Below are 16,147 nucleotides of genomic sequence, written 5' to 3'. Positions count from 1 at the left end.
GAACGCTTATGCCATAAGTTTGCTGGCTTGTAAAACGCCATCTTTTAGTTGCTGTTGCAACAGCCTAACACTGTTACCCCTCTTGAAACTGATTCTTTAGTAAGCATTTTGACAGGCTAAATATTGAACTTTCAAGCTGCTTGAGGGACGCTATTCTCTTATTTAGAATTTGTTCGGCACACAGCTGTCAAGAACCTCTTGAAAAAAATGGGTCGGCAAATGCAAATGCAAAGAACACAAATGTACCTTTGCTAAGCTACCGTATTTTTCGCTCTATAACACGCACCCGACCATAACACGCACGTAGTTTTTAGAGGAGGAAAATCCGTAGGCATGCCACCCGTAGGCATTTCCTCCATAACACGCACAGACATTTCCCCTTACTTTCTAGGAGGAAAAAAGTGAGTGTTATGGTGCAAAAAATACGGTACGTTTGGTAAGGGATGGCAGAAATAGCTTTGCTGTTGTCATTTTTTTAATCGCACATGCCCCTAGGGAATGTACAACAGAGAACAAGAACGAGACAGTCAGGTATTTTTGTTTCGGAAACTCGCACCTTTAACTGCTGTAAAAAAAGCCAGCTTCTAGCTAACTCCAGCATGCCCGCCAAGGGCAAGCCAGGAAGCTGGCTAGAGGGAGTGTGTGTCAAAGGGGGGAAATGGAAATTAGATTTTATCCTCCCACACTCCAGCATCTGCCAGTTTGTCAGAGACTGGCAACGGCTATAGATGCCGTTCCAACTGCTGGCATGCTGCACTGGGCAGACGAAGAGAGTTGGGGAGAATCCAGGATTTGCAACAGGAAGGGAAGCGGGGAGCCAAATGAAAGGAGGGAGGGAGAAAGCAGCTTGGAGGAATGAGATGTTTCTTTTTCTGCGTGGTGATGAAAAGAGATCTAAGGCTTAATTCCCCCCAGGCCTCTTCCCAGCAGAAACAAAGCCCAAATTCACTTAAATCCATTTGTGTGCATTCACATTCCTCTTGAGCCTAGCCTCTGCATCCTTTCCAACCCCCAACCCACCTACCATCAAAATGTACACTGTAAGCTCCTTGGAAGAAAGTGGCTTTTTCTCCCCCCCCCCCCATATTGCCCTGTCAAGCCAATGTGGTGCAAGGGGGCTGTGTATCTGAAACAGGAGCTGGGAGACCAGGGTTCACAACCCTCATTCAGCCACGTGAGTCACCTTGAGACAGTCCCAACCTGCCCTCGTAGGGTTGCTGTGAGGAAAGGCATGAAAGTGACATGCGTCACCTTGAGCTCTTTTGAGGAATGGTGTGATACAAATGTAAGGGGGGGGGAATGTGCACCTTGATACCAGTTGCAACGGCAGCTTGAATGTAGACCTTGGTTTGCAATTCTGATTATAACCATCTGCAGAAATAAAGCTCTCAGGGATGGTGCTGAGAGAACCCATTGGAAACCTTGCAGGATTTCCAGAGTGATCCCACAGCAGATATAATAGGAATGTGGCAGGAAGGGAGGTGAGGAAAGAAGGAGAGTGGGAGGACGTGGTCAGTGGGCAGGAGTGCTTATTCTCTCCTGCACCCATCTCTCCCACAAAAATGCCCCTCGCGGGGATTACTTAGCAATGTGCCTGTGGTTTGCAGTTTCTGGTGAAACCTTTGTCTGGACTACAAAATGCTCGGCTGCGTTGGAGCAGATGCGCTAAGCCAGGGGTGGCCAACTCCCAAGAGACTGCGATCTACTCACAGAATTAAAATCTGGCAGTGATCTTTTGAGCTTTTTTTAGGGAGGAGGAAAGCCCCGTTTTTGGGGAGATCAAGGCTAAGCTCTTGGGAGGGCCACTCACAGATTGCTGAGGAAACAAACAGCCTCCCTGAGTAAACTCCGTCTTCCGTTCTGCAGATTGTGCAACATATGATATATTAAAAGGAGATGCGGTTGGCCACCTAGCTACTAGCCGTATAAATCCTCCTGGTATAGAGATAGCCAAAACACATCAATACTCATGAAATCATAACCACACCTTTTGGCTCAGCCCTCTTCCACCTTTCCTGTTATTGGTGTGGCCCTCTATTCCACTTTGATTTGGAATATGCACTCACAGATCTGCTGGGCTGAAGTTAGAAACAGCCACCTCTGATGGTTTCTAACACCCACTGACAACCCACAATTATCTGTTCCACTTAAGCAGTGCCAGAGGAGACGCAGACGCACAGCGGGGATGCGTGACTGTAACTAAGGGTTCAAAAGTAAAGAGGAGGGGAAAGGCAAACGTCATGAAGAGGAATGTACCAAGTGCGAAGAGCCGTTATTGGCCACCGTGGGGAGGCTGGCCCATCTCTCATTCTCCAGTTCCTCCATGACTTGATTCATTGCACTTTTTAGCCAGGTGTCCACTGAAACCCCAATCTGCTTCAGAAGGTCGAGTCGAGCTTCTGCTTTCAGCTTTATTATCTGTTGGTGGAAGGGAAAAGAGAAAGCAATTAGGCTCCTTGCACTTCCTGAGACACTTGCTTGAGGAAGACGGACATCAGCAAGAAGATCTGGTCTTGAATGAAGTACCGTATTTTTCGCTCTATAAGACGCACCAGACCACAAGGCGCACCTAGTTTTTGGAGGAGGAAAACAAGAAAAAAAAAAATTCTGAATCTCAGAAGCCAGAACAGCAAGAGGGATCGCTGCACAGTGAAAGCAGAAATCCCTCTTGCCGTTCTGGCTTCTGGGATAGCTGTGCAGCCTGCATTTGCTCCATAAAACACACACACATTTCCTCTTACTTTTTAGGAGGGAAAAAGTGAGTCTTATAGAGCAAAAAATACGGTACCTAAAAGAGTTGTTCTCCCTCCCACCCACCATTTTGGGCCCTTCGAGCAGCAGCAAAGGTCCTGCCTTCGGTGCCAGTGATGAGTGGCGCTGACCCGTAACAGAGCCTTAATGGTGGCATTTCCACCTTTTGTGGAATACACACTCCTTGGTGAGCTGCACTTGCCTCCCTCATTATTAGCACTCAGGAGGAATTTAAAAACACTCCTGTTTATTCAGGCAATTGATGGCTAAAAGAGACTGTCCCTGGTAATCTTGAAATGATTAGCTGCAAGGGGGTGTGACTGCTTTTAAAGGGCTGATTTAAATAAGTCTTTTATTTATTGTTTTGTTGTCCTGCTTGGTTGTTTGCCACTGTGGGCTCCTTTGGGAATCACAGAGTTGCAGAGTTACAAGGGGCCCAGAGGGTCATCCAGTCCAACCCCCTGGCAATGCAGAAATCTCAACTAAAGGGAGATGGGGAGCAATAGAAATCTAATAAATAAATTTCATTCTGCAGCATCTGTACAGAGTTATGGAAGCATTTGCCAAAATATTCTATTTATTCAGAAAATGATTTCTAGATTGCCCTTCACCATATGATTCAAAAGTATGTTACAATACAAATAAAACAGTGTGTGCCGGGGGAGATGTACAGATCACAACTCTGCACACATACATGATCACAGCCACCCTTTTGGACTTACACATTTATTATCAGTTGTTGCTTTGTTTGAAGGTAGCGCTTAAAAAATAGCTCTGTGCAACCCTCCCCTGCATATAGAAAAATAAAAGCTGAATAATACAAGCTCAGAATTCTGAGATCTGCTGGTGGTTTGAGGGCTTCAGTTCAGTGGTTAAGAACATGATTTGCATACAGAAGGTCTGTGTTGAATCTCTGGTACGTCCCGGCTAAAAGGAACTCTAAAGCAGGGCTGGCGAAGACCTCTCTCTCTGTGCCTGAGACCGTAGAGAGCAGCTGCCATTACTTGGCTAGATGGACAAATAGCCTGATCTCCATGTAAGGCAGTTTCAAATGCTGTCAAAACCTTAAAGCAAAGTGTTAAAAGCTTCGGAAAATAGAAGGAAAGAAGAAGAGAGCAAACATCCCTTGCTTTTCAAACACAAAGACTAAGGAACAATTTCCACACATTACTGTACCCATCTCATTGCTCATTGCCAGTACTACAACCATCTTTTTGGAAACTTTAAATACAGCAAAGCAGTCTGGAAGGACCTGAAGTTTCTCGTCCCCCAAATATGCCCAAAGTTCAAAGAGATGGCCCAGAAGTGGCCCAGAAAAGGACTGCGAAACTAGGACATTTACGGCAATGTTATTGTTGGGTGGGCAGTGTTTGGGCCATCTTGCCCACAATAGCTCAACCTCTTGAGAAAAAAATTATTGCCACAATTCATTCATTCATTCATTGCCTTCTAAAACACCATCTCAAGGTGATTTACACACAGGAGTTAAAAACACAAAAGCAACAAATACATTTAAAACAAGGCTAAAACCCTAGCAAGCAGACACGTGGAAAGGACCCATTCATCCGACAGGGAAAGTCTGTAGGAACAAAAATGTCTTCTATTGTTTCCGGAAAGTGAGACAACCACTGTATGTCAACAGAAATGCTATTCCAGAAAACCTCAGTGTTCTTTCCTTGATGAATGTTGTGTAAGTGTTGTTGACACTCCCTATATACTACCTTGATTTATCTACGAAATAAAAACGAAGGGTTCCCACAGAGAGCAAACTGTGAACCCTACAACACACCACTACCGTTAACAAAAGCCCAAGCCCCACACAGATATCCCCCCACTCCATATAAAGGTAAAGGGACCCCTGACCATTAGGTCCAGTCGTGGCCGACTCTAGGGTTGCGGCACTCATCTTGCTTTATTGGCCGTGGGAGCTGGCGTACAGCTTCCGGGTCATGTGGCCAGCATGACTAATCCGCTTCTGGCGAAACCAGAGCAGCACACGGAAACGCCGTTTACCTTCCCGCAGGAGAGGTACTTATTTATTTACTTGCACTTTGACGTGCTTTCAAACTGCTAGGTTGGCAGGAGCAGGGACCGAGCAACGGGAGCTCACCCCGTCGCGGGGATTCGAACTGCCGACCTTCCGATCAGCAAGCTCTAGAGGCTCAGCGGTTTAACCCACAGTGCCACCCACGTCCCTTCACCACTCCATATACGATGCACCTAAAGTTGCCTTGGTCCTCTACCCTGTATACCTACATGTTGGACTTCACATGGGACAAGAAGTCTAGAGGTTATCAAAAGAGGACCCTATTTGTGCGATCTTCACTACAGGATCGAGGAGCACCCATTCACGGATGTCAGGTGAGGCGGGGCATGATCCCCATCAAATCTGACACGTGGCGGCAGGATGTCTGCATAAGGGTTAAAGGTATACTGCTGGTTTGGGAGCAGCTTGCCAGTGCTCACCATCCCTTCCAGAAATAGTAGCAAACAACAACAACAACTCTTTCCATGTGGTGATTTAGACAAGGAAGTGACTCATGAGACCAATCCAGCATCGCTTGAACGTTCCGTGGGAAGCAGACTTCATAGTAGCGTGCCCATGTATTGGAGGGGGTGGGGGAGAGAGGTTCCCACTTCAATGACCCCAATTTGCAAGGCCTGACAGTGACAAGCATGTATTTTTCAACAAGAACAGCAACCTAAAAGGCTCTGGAATACACCATGTAAAAAAAACCAGGTTATACTCCTATTAAGGACTGGAAGGAGGGAATAGGGGAGTGGATGATGGGAGCAAGAGTTCAGGGCAGCGTTTCTGTGGGAAAGAGCACGGCTACTGAACCAGGAAAAGGTTTCTGCGTCGCAGCCGCTCAGGCAATGTTGCTTATCATCGAACCATCGGATTAATGATTTAATGCCACAGATGCCGATTCTCACGGGCAAATTTCTCAAACGAGAAATCAAAATTCTCTCATGCGACAGCGAATGCGTGCCCGCACACCGTTTGCCTTCAACTTGTATTAAAATGCCGAGTGTCAAATGGCAGTGGCGGTTGCTCGCGAGTAACCAGTCAGGACTCCGACCTGTCTTTTACAGGTTTTAAGCAAAACTATTTACGGTGCAGAACCACAAGTTCATGTCTATCTCAATCGATAGCAGAATCCGGGAGCGGCCGTTTCCGGGTCCTCCCCCAACATAAGAGCTTAGTCACCCCCAGCCTTTTCCTTCCTTCTTTGCGTTTTACACCTCTGCGCAAGGTGGGCGACGGAAGAAGCATGCTTCCCTCCTGGCCGGCTTGGCAAGGAGTGGTGCTGAGGCTCCCAGCAGCATCTTCTAGCCCTTTCCCCTTCCTTACCCCAGAGGTGTGGCTTTCCCCATCCTCAGACTGACTAGGTGCGGCGCTGGGGCTCCCAGCAGCATCTTCTGGTCCCTTCCCCTCTTCCCCACTGGAGGTGTGGCTTTCCCCACCGCAGGAAGAGGAACTGCTTCGCAAGATTTTCAGAGGTTCCCTGTATCCCAACTGCCCCTCTGCCTCCCTTTAATGTTCTGGTGGCAGTCACCTGACACCGAGGATCCAATCGAAGGCAGGAAGAGGAAACAAGGAACCAGTAAGATACCACTGCATGTACATCTTGACCCATGGACAGCGGCGTAGCGTGGGTTGTCAGCACCCGGGGCAAGGCAAGTAATTTGCGCCCCTAACCCCTAACCTGCCGCCGCTGCCAGCTTCTTCTTGCTGCTGCCTGGGTTGGGGTATTTACGGTAAGGTAGCCACGGCGGCAGCGGGTCCGTGTCAGGTGATCTGAGGCGAGTTGCCGCTGGCGTTGCCGCCCAAACAACGCCGCTTGCCCAGAGGAGGAGGAGGGCAGAGAGGCGAGGAAGATGCAACATGGCCCAGCAGCTGCAGCAGCAGCGGCGGAGCTGTGAGGAGGGGCTGCCTGGTGCGCCCTCCGCGGCCAGCGCTGAGAGCCGCTGCCTGCCGGACGCCTTCAGCCCGGATGCGCGCACAGCTTGTCGGTTCCGCGAGACATGGGGCTCTGCTACAGCCTGCGCCCGAGGCTCTTCGGCGACTCCGGAGGCGGCGAGCACGCCCCCCCAGATGTTGCGCCCGGTGCGGCCGGCCCCCCCTGCACCCCCCACGCTACGCCACTGCCCATGGACCATGTTAAGGGGAGCTGCCGCAGGCTGAGAACGTGGCCGGTCTCTTCTGTGCATGCGCAAGACTGATAATCTACTAGGAGAAGTGGTACCTTAGGTGGGGAAGAACCAACACACTTCCACCACAAAAACACAGTTTTTAACACCCCTTACGAAGTGGCACAATCAGTATAAAACCCCAGTGTAAAAATGCAAGCTCCACCAGTGGAAGCCGTCATGTTGGCAGCAGGATTGTTTAAAAAAAGAAACAGCCTCCACTTAAAGCTAAAAAACAGTGAGGTCACCCACATCTCTCACCAAAGATGGCAACCCAGAGCGTGGGAACAACCGCAGAGAAAGCGCTGCCCGTTGTATGCTCCAGCCGAGCAAGCCTGAACACAGATACATCCTCAGATCTCAAATAGTGGGAAGGATCATACTGGTGAAGGCACGCCCTTCAAATATATCAGAACATGGCCAATTAAAGCTTTAAAGCAAGGAGGGGGGGGTATCTGTGCCCACCAAAATGTTGCTAAGACTCCAACTCCCATCAGCCCCTGCTAAGCTTGGCCAATGGTCAGTGAGGTGGGAACTGTGACCCAATGACTCTGGTGGGTCACAGTTTCCCCAAACTTGCTTTAAAGTATAAGCCAGGGCCATCTTACCCCTAGGCACTAGGGGTGCAGGGCACCTGGGTGCTGGGCTCTCAGGGGCACCAGGCTGAGAGTTTGGGGCCTGAGAGTTGAGTCTGGGGAAGAGCCCACCCGTCGGTCGGAGTGCCGCGGTGGACTCTTCTGCTGTGGGCGGCTCTGCACCGTGAGTTTGGGGCGACCGAGCCAGCGAGATGCTGAGGTGGCCGGCTGGCTCTGCTCTCCTGCGTGCCTGGGACTGGGCAACCGGAGAGGGGGCACCAGGCGGATCTTTGTACCCCAGCGCCGCATATGCTTAAGACAGCCCTGGTATCAGCATCCTGAATTCGGACCAGAAGATTAGAGGTTGTGGAGCCAGTTCAAGGTGAGCCCACACTGGTCTAATATGGGGCCTTTCTCTCTTTCCTGTTATTAGGCAAGCCTCAGGGTAATGAGTTAAAATAATGAAGCACGTTACAAGGAAACTGTTTAAACTGTCCTTTCCTGTCAGCATAATTCTCAGAATCATGAGTTTGCAACAGAAGCAGAAAAATGTGTTCCAGAAGGAAAGGAAAACAGTGACAATAGTTACATTGCATCCTAACCTGTCCAAACATTTTTGGACAGAACTTGTAACATTAATAATTACTTTTTACCTTTCATGAAGTAAGAGGAGAATGAGCTCGCAAAGGGGTGGGGAGATTCTCCTTCAGCATTTCTAGTCTACCCTCTTCCACTTACAATCAAAATCAAAAACTGAATTTCATTGTCTACAAGAAATTAGACCTCCCCAGTCTGATTTCCTAAAGTCTTAGTTTAACACACTATTTGTCACAACTTTCTATCCTCAGGTAATCTTTTCACCTGAAACCCCTGGGAGTCACAGCCTGTCAGTGCAGACAACACTGGGCTAGATGGACTGACCTGATTTGCAATAAGGTGGCCTCTTTTTCTCCTACACAAATGGGCTTTCATAAAATCTGTTATTCACCTTGTTACTGCATAACCCCTGATACAACTAAGCTCCTTGCATTGTGGGTCTCCTCAGAGGTTTCAGTGGAAAAGACTAAGGATAATAGAACAACAGCAGCAACCTTTGTTCTGCAGAGGGTCTTCCCTGCCATAGATCACAGCGGCCAGTGTGTCCCCACACCCTTTTCTTTCCGCATCTCTACCTTCCTGCCCAGAAAGCTGTGGGGCGATGGACAGGCTGCTGCTGCCACAAGCCTGAACCAATCGCTTGCAGGCTGCGTTTGGAATTAGGCTGAGGACTGCAGGTTGACCCAACCCTGCATTGCAAGTGAATGCTAAAAACTACTGCACCAGCTGATTCAAGTCCTTAGGACACAATATTCCATTGTCTATTCCAGCACATCAGCACAAAACAGCAAAATAGGTGCTGAAGGCCTGTTCCAGCAGTGCTGTGGGGCAGATATGCGATGGCAAACGTTCAGGCGAGGGGAAATTGTTTCCCAGAGCTGGAAAGAGATGCTGATGTCTGCAAAAGCTACACGGATAACTTCCAGAAGCCGGAGCAGGGATAGAACAGCACAGCAGAGCTCTTCAGTTTTCTGAAGTGATTATCTGGAAAAAAAACATGAACTGGCTTCCTGCACTTAGTGATTTATTAAAATATACGGATACACACAAGATTGCTAAGTGAATGTTGCACAATGTATATTTATGCATAAGCAGTAACAGAGGATGTTTGTTTTTTAAAAAGCAGTCTCCAGGCAAGATTTTGCCAGGCCTTCTATAATCTGGTGGGTGATGTTAGTTTAGTTACTTTTGCATCAATGCTATAATTTGTATCCAAGTTTGGGGAAGGTCACCATTCACAGGAAATGTTAACTGTCATTATATTCTGGAATTTAGTGAAAAATCAACATAGCCAAGTCAATTAACCCGATGCTACTCCTTAGCTTCTGATCAAAGAAGCTTTGCAAAGCAACACTCCTCCATCGATGTACAGGTGAGCACATCATTTTTAGCTACTTAATGCAGCAAGGCTCTTCGGAATGTTTTAAAAGCAGATTTCATAAAAGCAGTATTATGGCTTTGGTGTGATTGGACATCTAATTTTAGGCATGTGCGTCTCTGAACATAATTGACCAGGAACATGACTCAGTTCAACATTCTTAGGAGATGATTTACTAGCGGAAAAATAACACCTGAAATTCTGTTAAGCCTGGGTTTGCCTAAATATTAAACTACGGGAAGCAAAGTAGTTCACAAAAAGCAGGACAGTTCATTATTTTGTCTGAGCAGATCCATGCAGAAAAACAGCACTATGCAGAAACGAAGTAAAGTCCAACCATAAACAGCTACTAGCAGCTGTTTTGCAAGTGCTGTAGTGGATTTTTCCAGCCATTCCCCCTTACAAATATTTACTTGTTCCACAAGTTAGCAGGTAACCCATGACAGCTTTGGTGGAAACCCATTTATTATAACACAAATAAGGTTTACCCAGCACACAGCATTTTTATCATTGTACATGGGAGGCAAACACTCCCAAAACTCATGCAACAAAAAGGGGCTGCCACAGAAACCATGATCTACACTGGAAGATAAAAAGCAGTACAGTGGTACCTCGGGTTAAGTACTTAATTCATTCCGGAGGTCCGTACTTAACCTGAAACTGTTCTTAACCTGAAGCACCACTTTAGCTAATGGGGCCTCCAGCTGCTGCCACGCCACCGGAGCACGATTTCTGTTCTCATCCTGAAGCAAAGTTCTTAACCTGAAACACTATTTCTGGGTTAGCGGAGTCTGTAACCTGAAGCGTATGTAACCCGAGGTACCACTGTAATGTATTGAAGAGAGGTAAGACCACAGCCTAGCTTCAACTGACCAGCTAAACCAGGTGAGGGTCTCAAACCCTCAGTGAGTTAGGGACTTCCCCTGTATGTGAAGACAAGCAGATTGAGTGGATGAGACCAAGAGTGGGTCCCACAGTCAAGAAGGCAGTTTCTGCCCATGATATAGAGAGGAATGTGGGGAAGATGGGGCTCATCCACCTGGGAAGCGAGCCCACCTAGGAGAAGGAAAACTCTGAAGCTAAACCTCTGCTGCCTTGCAGCTATACCCATTCCTGAGAAAGGCTATGGGAGTAAACCCATACCAGCTGCCTTATGGGACATCTTTGGGAGAAGAAAAGGCTAAGGAGTCAACTCTACACAAATCCAGAGTGGAATCCCTAAGATGGTTGGATGGTGCCTTGGACGCCTCCTTCCAGCAACTCCTGCAGCCAAGCTGGTGCCAAATGTCCTGCTCTCCTTCGGACCTCATCAGTGGGGCTGAGAGGTGGGTCTTATCGTCTGGGTAGCCCAGGACTCCAGACACACTGCCCAGGTTTGAATTCCAGAGAGGTCACTTTCGTGCTGTTAAAGCAGCAAAAACAAGGCAGGAGGCAGCAGTTACGAGCTACCAGTCTCTGCAGCCACAGCCGTCGCTGTGATTCTCCAGTAGTTGGACTTCACCCCTGGAGGCGCACTGCATTGTGTCTTGAGACAGACAGATGCCAAAAAAAGAGAGAAAAGAAACAGAGGCATGGTGGATGTTCACAATTTGCAAAAATAGTCAAAAGAAACCCTTGTTTTCTGACCTGCTTGTGGGCTTCTTGGCAGCATGTGGAACCAGATTCTTTGGTCTGTTCCAAGCAGGGCCCTTACGTTCTTTTTTGAGGGGAAAAGTCGACATTCAATACTTTCGCACTCTCCTCCTCCCTCACAAAGGTTTTCTGCACTAAGGCACATGTCAGCAGCAGCTGCTTTGCCTTACTGAAGGTGTGAAATCATTTTCTCATTGATTTCCTCATTTTCTCCCCAAAACAGACTAGGTTAATTTTAGACTCTATTAATATGTGCTGAAAACCACGCAAACGTCAGCACTGAGGTGAAAAGTTAGCAGCAAAAAATATGCCAACACCAGGAGGCTGAAAGATAGGCCCAGGCACTGAGATGCAACAAACACACAGACAAAGGCTGCAGGATTTCAGAGAGGACGACACATGCGAAGCATGACTGAGGATCAGTTAAAAGAGATCTGTTACTGGCAAGACACAGACTCGGCTCAGATAAATGCTAGGTGGTAAAGCATGGGGAAGTTGTTGTTGTTTTTTAAAAAAAGTTTCCTTTCCAGTAGCAATTTGTACCCAATCTTCTTCTTTGGCGATCCCTCATAGCCGAGTAAGATTGTCTTCCATAGACACAGTTTTAACAATGAGTCCATAAGTGACTGTGGAGGCCAATTCTGGATCCACATGTCCTTCCACAGTGGGGACACTGGTTTCCGGGCGGGAGTTGATCACAGTGTGGATTTGCCAAGTGTGCCTTCCTCCTAGCACGTTTCTCCCTTGTGTCCTGAGTTCGAGTGTCTTCAAAGCCCCTGACACCTTTGGTAAAGGCTGTTCTCCAACTGGAGCGCTCGCAGGCCAGTGTTTCCCAGTTCTCAGTGTTTACACTACATTTTTTTTAGATTTGCCTTGAGACAGTGCTTAAACCTCTTTTGTTGACCACCAGCATCACGCTTTCCATTCTTAAGTTCGGAATAGAGCAGTTGCTTTGGCAGACGATCATCAGGCATCCGCACAACATGACCAGTCCAACGAAGTTGATGTTGAAGAATCATTGCTTCGACACTGGTGATCTTTGCTTCTTCCAGTACACTGGCATTAGTTTGCCTGTCTTCCAAAGGCATGTGTAAAATTTTTCGGAGACACCGTTGATGGAATCTTTTGAGGAGTTGGAGATGGAGGAGTTGTCAAAACTACCTGGGAGTTAACATCACTGACATAATTGGAGTCCTCCCCTCGGCTGCTTTAATTACTGCAGCCCATTCATCCAAGAAGCCTGGCACCATCAGTTCTTGTTTTTGCCAACAGGTGTCTTGAATCAGTGACCATACCCTTAACACAACACTGCCCGGTTTGGGGGGGGGGGTTAGGGGGGGGGGAGAGAGCTATTTCCTCTCCTCGCAGCCTCATGTTTATTCTGCCTTTTATCAATCTAAAACAGATTTTAGGAACCCTTTTGCATGTTTTAAGCTGCTGCACACACAACGAGAAAACAGCTAAAAAAAATAAATGCACCGCTGGTGCAAAAAGACCCACTAGCTGCTGCAATCTGAGCCACTGCCCTACACCATCAGAGATAAGGCTGTAGCTAACATTCCTCTCACCTCGGCTTTGCGGATGTTCTCTCTGGCTTCATCTATCTTCTGTTCCAGTTCTGCTCGGCTCTGCTCAGACACCACAGACCCATGGCATTCTAATTCTTCCAGAGTCTGCCAAAAACAGGAAGGGGAGGGGGAAAGCATTTGGTGTGTTTTTAATTGAACTGTTGTTTCTGGAAGGGATATGAAGCGTCACTTCAAACCTCGCGCAGAAGCTCGCCCTTTGCAAGGCTTTAACAGGCGGACCTCCATCCTGATTTACAAACAGCCACAAATGGGAAGAAGAGAATTCTTCGCTGCTCTCCTTTATGCAGTTTGATTTACTTTCCTTTGTATAAAACAAGTCCGAAGGAGGCCCCCAACCCGCTCACAGGTCCTTGTATGATCAGTGGAAACAGTTGGCCCTGGCAAGTATCAACCACCCTCAGTTCCAACCTGATAATTGCCACCTGCCCAGATTTTAATTTGTCTGAATTAATTTTAAGAGGTATTTTAATTAATTGATGTCTGTTTTTATGCATATTGTGTTGTTATGATGTTAGCGCTCTGAGCCCAGCCTCAGCAGGAGAGAGTGGGATACAAATAAATTATTATTATTATTATTATTATTATTATTATTATTATTATTCACCAGACATGCATCCCTGAATGCTGCTGACTTTACACATTCGCATTTGAACCCAGATCTAGGTCCACACATCTCATGGTTGCTTAAGACAGCGGTGCCTTTGCCCGTGCTGAACCAAACAGAGCTTGTATTTTATGCAAACCACAACTCACAGCACAAACAACTAAAAGAGCCGGAGCTTGCTCTGATTTCTAATGCTGTAAGGGTGGACGTTCCAAGCCATGCACTTTTCCTACTCTGACTGGTGTCTTTCCAAGAGATCAGGAGGAAAAGAAAGGAAGAAACTTGGAAACTGTCTCACTCAGCTGGCTTTGTTTATAAATTTAAACAGCAATGTCACAGCCATGCTACAGAGTACCAAGATTTTCCCTGCCCACCCCCTTGGGGAGAAGAGGGAGGAAGGGAGAATTAAGGATATAACCCTTTGATCTGGATATTTCCACTCAAATACAATTGCTCAGATATGGGCAGTGTCTCAGCTTGCTTCTCAAACAAAATGCAAGCAAAAATTAACAAAAGTGCAGCCTGAAATGTTATGCCGGAAAAGAGGTGTGGTTCCAGTACCATGAAGATATAAAAGCAGATGTCTGTAAATGTAAAGGATTTATGGAAAGAGTGCATGAGAGCACCTGGGTCGATTATTTGTGATGTGAATTGCTCTCTTATTGTTGGTGGCTTACGAGGTCTTTGAGTGAGCAGTACGCAAGCCGTTAAAATAAATTTTGTAAAATAAATAAGGATTATTTTAAATGACAGACTTGTAAGGTAAGGGACAACTGAAGGAAGACATAAAAGATGACAGTACATTGAGGGAAGCATTTATTTGTTTCCAATTCTCTGTCATCTCAGTACACGTTTTTACCCATGTTGTCTGGCTTACATAAAAACCAAACCTTGTAGGTTTGTTTTAAAAACAAATGTGTGTGTAACAGCATATACAAGAGTCCGAATAGAATTGAGATTTATACCAGTATAAAGCTACTGCTTTGCAAATTTAGAGAACTACCTTTTTTTCTCAGCGGTGCATACAGGTAGTGCCACGTAATGTTTCCTGAAGCTACTTGGAAGCTACACAAATCAGGGGCTTGAAAAATCAAAAGGAGAACCACTTCTCTCACAATCCTAAATGTCATATAGGCCTTCCTAGTGCGAGCTGACAAGGACATAGATTTGTAAATGAACCAGAGACCTCTTAATTTGGACTGCTTTTAAAAATGAAACATCTTGGCAAGGTAACATTGCAGCATAGTGTGGCAGCACACAACTAATAAACAGACGAGACAACTCTGGCAAAGGCAAGCCCCTTTAAAACATTGCCAACATGACTGAGAGTAATTATCATCTGTTAATTATCACACATCCCAGTTAAAGCACTTTGAAGAACAAGGTGATCTACTGGGACAATGTGGAACAAAGAACTCAGTGCAAACAAGGCCAAAGCCAGAGTTACGTGGGATGTCATAGGATGGAATATATACTGTATTTTTCGCTCTATAGGACACACTTTTCCCCCTCCAAAAATTAAGGGGAAATGTGTGTGCATCCTATGGAGTGAATGCAGGCTCCTTGGCTTCAGCGATAGCAACGCGAAGCCTCCGAAACACAGAGGGAGCACTCCCTCTGCGCTCCGGAGGCTTTGCGTTGCTTTTGTTGAAGCCTGGACAGCGAGAGGCGTCGGTGCGCACCGACCCCTCTCGTTCTCCAGGCTTCAGGGATAGCCGCCTGAAGCCTTCGGAGCGCAGCGCGAGTTCCCGCTGCGTTCTGGAGGCTTCAGGTTCCTTTTGCTGAAGCCAGGACTCTCCTGGCTTCAGCAAAAGGAACCCGAAGTCTGAGGAGCAGAGCGGGAACTTGTGCTGCGCTCGGAAGGCTTCAGGGATAGCCACGTGCAGCCCCTCCGGCAGGGAGAGGCTGCAGGCGGCTATGGCTTCTTTAGCCCCGCACAGCCTCTCCCAGTTGGAGAGGTTGCGTGCAGCTAAAGAGGAAGCCAAAACAGTGAGCAGGATCCATCCCGCTCACTGTCTTGGCTTGTGCCATAGCCGCGCGCAACCCCTCCGGCAGGGAGAGGTTGTGCGCGGCTAAAGAGGAGCTCTGGGAGAAGCGTACATAAGCGGAATAAGATTTTTTTTCTTAATTTCCCCCTCTAAAAACTAGGTGCGCCCTATGGTCCGGTGCGCCTTATGGAGCGAAAAATACTGTATACCAAGTAAGCTGTTTCCTTTCCTCATGGAATGACAGATGCTGTGAAATGGAATGTGAGTGGTGTAATCCTTCACCAAGGTGGCTGGATGAACAGGACAGGCAAGAAGCCGCCAATAATCTTATTTGTTTTCAACCCACCCGTTGACTGTGAATAATGTTTTTGTGCTCTCTCGCCACACGCGTCGCCCATTTTCGGGCTTCCTTGTTCAGACTGTGCTCTTCTGTCGTTCCGGTCTCAGATTCCAGTTGTCGACTCTGAAACACACACATACAAGAAAGGAAAGTGAGTGAGGGGATTTCCTAGGCCTGGCCTTCCCACCTGTGACATCCTCGTTTATGTAGCAATCTGAAAAATGTTATTTAACTCACTTACAAGACTTCGCAAAAAGGCTTTTCCCAGATTCTTGTTATATGAAGCTGAACATAACAAGCAAATTTCAAACACAGAAAAAGCCCTGCTGTCTGTCCATGAGTTTTGTCATGGGAGAAATGAAAAAAACTGAAACCAGTGTAATTTGCTCTTTAATGCTTTACAAAAGCAAGATTGGGTTGTTTTCTTTTTTAAAAAAAGAGGCTGCTGTAAAGTGAAAATGAATTATCTTAAATACGATAAATTTCTGAAGCAGAGGAA

The 16,147-nt window shown here is 47.0% G+C and overlaps 1 protein-coding gene across 6 annotated transcripts in view; it reads right to left on the bottom strand.

The window, feature by feature from the left end:
• The window catches only part of FCHSD2 (FCH and double SH3 domains 2), a 163,586-nt gene that overhangs the window by 23,288 nt on the left and 124,151 nt on the right, over positions 1 to 16,147 (bottom strand). For all 6 annotated transcript variants that reach the window (XM_079973645.1, XM_079973643.1, XM_079973644.1 and 3 more), the window contains exons 11-13: positions 15,655 to 15,771; positions 12,696 to 12,800; positions 2,257 to 2,418 (exon numbers count right to left, since the gene is read on the bottom strand). In XM_079973645.1, the coding sequence (XP_079829771.1) occupies positions 2,257 to 2,418; positions 12,696 to 12,800; positions 15,655 to 15,771 (384 nt within the window). The remainder of the gene's footprint in view (positions 1 to 2,256; positions 2,419 to 12,695; positions 12,801 to 15,654; positions 15,772 to 16,147) is intronic.

The sequence above is a fragment of the Podarcis cretensis genome (assembly GCF_951804945.1).
Source record: "Podarcis cretensis genome assembly, chromosome: 4".
NCBI lineage: Eukaryota > Metazoa > Chordata > Lepidosauria > Squamata > Lacertidae > Podarcis > Podarcis cretensis.
This window is presented reverse-complemented; position numbering and strand designations above follow the sequence as displayed.